The sequence below is a fragment of the Oncorhynchus tshawytscha genome, linkage group LG04, assembly GCF_018296145.1.
Source record: "Oncorhynchus tshawytscha isolate Ot180627B linkage group LG04, Otsh_v2.0, whole genome shotgun sequence".
In the NCBI taxonomy this organism is placed as follows: Eukaryota; Metazoa; Chordata; class Actinopteri; order Salmoniformes; family Salmonidae; genus Oncorhynchus; species Oncorhynchus tshawytscha.
Window position 1 is genome coordinate 59,107,798 of NC_056432.1, and position 3,622 is coordinate 59,111,419.

At 41.1% G+C, this 3,622-nt stretch overlaps 1 protein-coding gene across 1 annotated transcript; it reads right to left on the reverse strand.

Moving 5' to 3' along the window:
* Nucleotides 1–656: 656 nt before the first annotated feature.
* LOC112249102 (GTP-binding protein RAD) lies at nucleotides 657–3,622 on the reverse strand. The gene is made up of 5 exons (XM_024418753.2): nucleotides 3,506–3,622; nucleotides 2,806–3,171; nucleotides 2,212–2,285; nucleotides 1,798–2,002; nucleotides 657–1,613 (listed from the first exon to the last, which is right to left on the reverse strand). Exons 2-5 carry the CDS (start codon nucleotides 3,158–3,160, stop codon nucleotides 1,336–1,338), a joined length of 912 nt encoding a protein of 303 aa, XP_024274521.1. The 5' UTR covers nucleotides 3,161–3,171; nucleotides 3,506–3,622; the 3' UTR covers nucleotides 657–1,335.

Sequence of the window (3,622 nt, forward strand, 5' to 3'; positions counted from 1 at the left end):
AATTGGCACAAGAAAGAGTTAAGGATGAGATTTTGCATTCCAATAAATGACCCCAAAATAAAATTATGCTGGGCACAAGTCGTAGGAACCCCTGTGCCTCGCTCATCGCGCCGCAGACAGCAATTCACAACACTCATAGGCCATTCGCTTGGAACAATATTTAGATGTCTTATTATGATTTACAAAGACCGGCGAATGAAAACAAACGCACTCTCTCAAACTCAACCTGTAGGCCAGAATAAGAGCCTGTACCTCACAAAATCTGAATAAATGACTGGCAAACATCACTTATTTACCTAACACTCCACGATCATTTTTATAACTCAATTTTCATTCGAAAACGTTATATTTCTTTTGTCTTACCTTCTCTCAATCTTGTGCGTGTTCCCTATGAAGGTGGGAGAACGGTTTGAATAGTGTGGAAAAACGAAGTGCGTTTGCAGGACTCTCCAGTTTAATGTTTGACTACTTTGTTTCCTTCCAGTAATTCTGTTGGTCAACAAGACTCCAGTCCACTGAACAATCTAATGAATGAATATTTATGAGGACATAAATCAAATAACAAGGAGGTCTGTTTTAAATATATATATACACATCTTTCGTTTTTGGTGTAGCCTAATTGTTTTATGATCTGGGTAAGAAAAATTATGGAATAGTTGTATTTCATTTTTTTATTAAAAAAATTCAAATGTAAACATAACGAAATTATTAAATATTAAAAGGAAGTGCAAATCAACTGTATTTAAAGCAAAACATTAAATTCACATGACAAATATAACTTATTGCTTTCTTCATTCACATCTGGACTGAAGGTAAGGACAATAGAATAATATATTTTTTCCAGAACCTGGCCTAATCCCCATTACACATTATTCATGTGCTCAGTATCATGGCCAAAGTACGAACCTGCGTACCCAGTTTCAAGTAAAAATGACTCCAGGTGACAGAATGCAGTGAAATCACTCATAGTGCTTACATTTCCATTGCTTTTCAGGACAGTGTACCATAATATAATATTTCATGAGGGCTATATACAACACTACCAACACTAAATGGAGTAGAACCAAACACACTGTCCCCCGTTATCAAGGCAATCTTACAACTCATGGTTTAAAATAACAAGCCTTGGTGGATTTAATATACATACACATAAGGCAGACAAAAAAAATGAAACCTCATGCAGATCATTAACATGAACATGTCTGTTGTGTTTAATTAATATAATAAAATATATCATTTCTGTACAGCTCTATCAGTCCTTGGGGTTAGTGATAAAAACACACAGCGTCTGGTCTTGAAGGCCTAAGAGAAAAAAGCAGTCCAGATACTGTACTCTCAGAGGACCGAGAGGTCATGGCAGGACTTGGACTTCTGTCTGAAGGCCATCTTCTTGTTCTTCCGGGCCACCATACGGCCCAGGAAACGCTTGGCCTTCTTGCCAATGCTCTCGCGTCGTTTGCAGTTGGCCATACGGCGATCGTTCTCCTCCTTGCTGTCTTTGCGCAGTCGGATCTGCCGGACCATGCCCTCGAACAGGTCCCTGACATTGTGGTGGAGATTGGCTGAGGTCTCAATGAACTTGCAGTCAAACACCACAGCGCAGGCACTGCCCTCTGCAACAACAACAAAAAAGAGGGGAGGCGCAGGTGAGAATCTATAGTGTTCCCTGGGGACAGTGACTTCCCCCTCACCATTATGCCTTTGCATAACACCTTGATACTAGCTTTAACATTCTAAAATAAGTAGCACTATGCAAATACAGAGATGCCTTGGACAGAAGAGATCACCGTCACTTACCATCCACAGAGACTTCTCTGGACCGCACCAGGTCGCTCTTATTGCCCACAAGGATGATGGGAATGTTTTCAGACTGGCGAGCTCTGCGTAGCTGGATGCGTAGCTCTGACGCCTTCTCAAAGCTGGACTTGTCTGTCACTGAGTAGACGATGATGTAGGCGTCACCTATCCTCATGCACTGTTCCTTCAGCCACTGACTGTTATCCTGCAGGCGAAAGAGAAATAGAATTAGATTAGCTACATTGCTTATCTAATCAAAAGCTACAGGTGCTCAAATAAAAATTATTATAGTGATATATGATATTATACACCAGCATTAGAGCACTACACATTACGTCAAATGATATGCTATGACTAAGACCAATTTTACTGAGGGTCAGACTGAAATTGCATAATTTGCATTATATGCCTCACCTGCTCCCAAATGTCGTACAACAAGATGGACGCCTCCTCCTCGTCCACCTCGATCGATCGGTCATATGTGTTTCCTGAAACAAAAGCAAGCAGACAGATAAATACTCCTGGCCCAAATTCTACAAACCCACTAACTTGGTCGAGTGTGAAGTCTCACTCACTATTGCCCATTTATATTGCCCATTTCATGATACCTTTAGTACAGCTTATTAACTCTCAATTAACCTGTATCTGTGATGGGTACTACTGTGCATTACTGTCTCCTTCCCTCAGTCATTGATTTTCATATCTCCCATCCACTATCTCTGCAGCTGTATATGTCAACAGCAGTACTTTGATATATGTGGCGCCTTACTGACTGGATGGAAATAGCAATAATCAATGTACTTCAACTTGTGTGCCAAGATGATATGGAAACCAATCCTATATTTACTTAGTTTGGAGCCTATGCACATTAGCTCTAATGGGGTGCTGAGAACAGCCACAGTCAAACAGTTATTTTCTTTGTTTAAAAAAGTATTTCCTTTGGGTCTATTCTCAATGCTATATACACTTCAACACCATCATCTTCGGTAACCGTCATCAGACACACACCTGTCTCGTCGCAGTCGTGACCATCCTCGACTCCACCGAAAATACGTGCCAGGCTAGACTTGCCGACACCCTGCTCGCCGAGGAGAACCACCTTGTACACATGTCCCTCCGAGTCGCTGCCGGAGGAGATAACGGAATCGGACGAGTCCGATACACAGCTGTCTCGGTGAGGCTCACCGGGGGTGTAGGACGTGCAGCGCATGAGGTTGGACAGCTCTCCAGTTTGCACCTTGCGCATCTCGCGGTCGTCCACTGGCATGCTTCTTCTGTGCAGGTTCTGCAGGTGCATGGGAAACGGCATGCTCCCTCTCCTTTTGTCCATGTTCCGCAATTTGTCACCTTTGTTCAAAGTCATTATTTTTTTGTCTGTGAAATAGATGCGCTCTTTAGTAAGATTCCGCTGTTAACATGAAAAGCAACCAACTCTGACAAAGAATGCATTTCTCATCACTAAGCCTATATGTTGATTTTTTTTTAAATCCTTTATTTGGCCACAGCTTATATGAACTTTTGTGTCATATTTATTTGAACAAATGAATTTAAGACAATCATGTGCCTGTATCCTATGATATTAATTACGGTTTGATGGAGCATTGACAATGTTAAAATTTAAGTTGAACTCAAATGATTTGAAACAGCAATAGCCTAATTAATATATTATCACGACTGCAAAATCATTCAATTCCATAAGCAAACTTACATTTGATGTGCGTCTGTGGTATTCCAAAATCCTGAATCAGACAATCCACTTGTGATCTATCCTTTCGTTAGCGTGGTCACTCAGTGAAGGGGAGTTTCGGTTTGATACAGTGAACCG

Bases quoted from the DNA above. Each gene is read 5' to 3' on its own strand.
- LOC112249102 (XM_024418753.2), bottom strand. From the start codon at position 3,160: ATGACTTTGAACAAAGGTGACAAATTGCGGAACATGGACAAAAGGAGA. The intron at 2,003-2,211 runs GTGAGGCATATA...TTTCGCCTGCAG, and splicing joins TGTACGACATTTGGGAGCAG to GATAACAGTCAGTGGCTGAA. The intron at 1,614-1,797 runs GTAAGTGACGGT...TTGTTGTTGCAG, and splicing joins CAGAGAAGTCTCTGTGGATG to AGGGCAGTGCCTGCGCTGTG.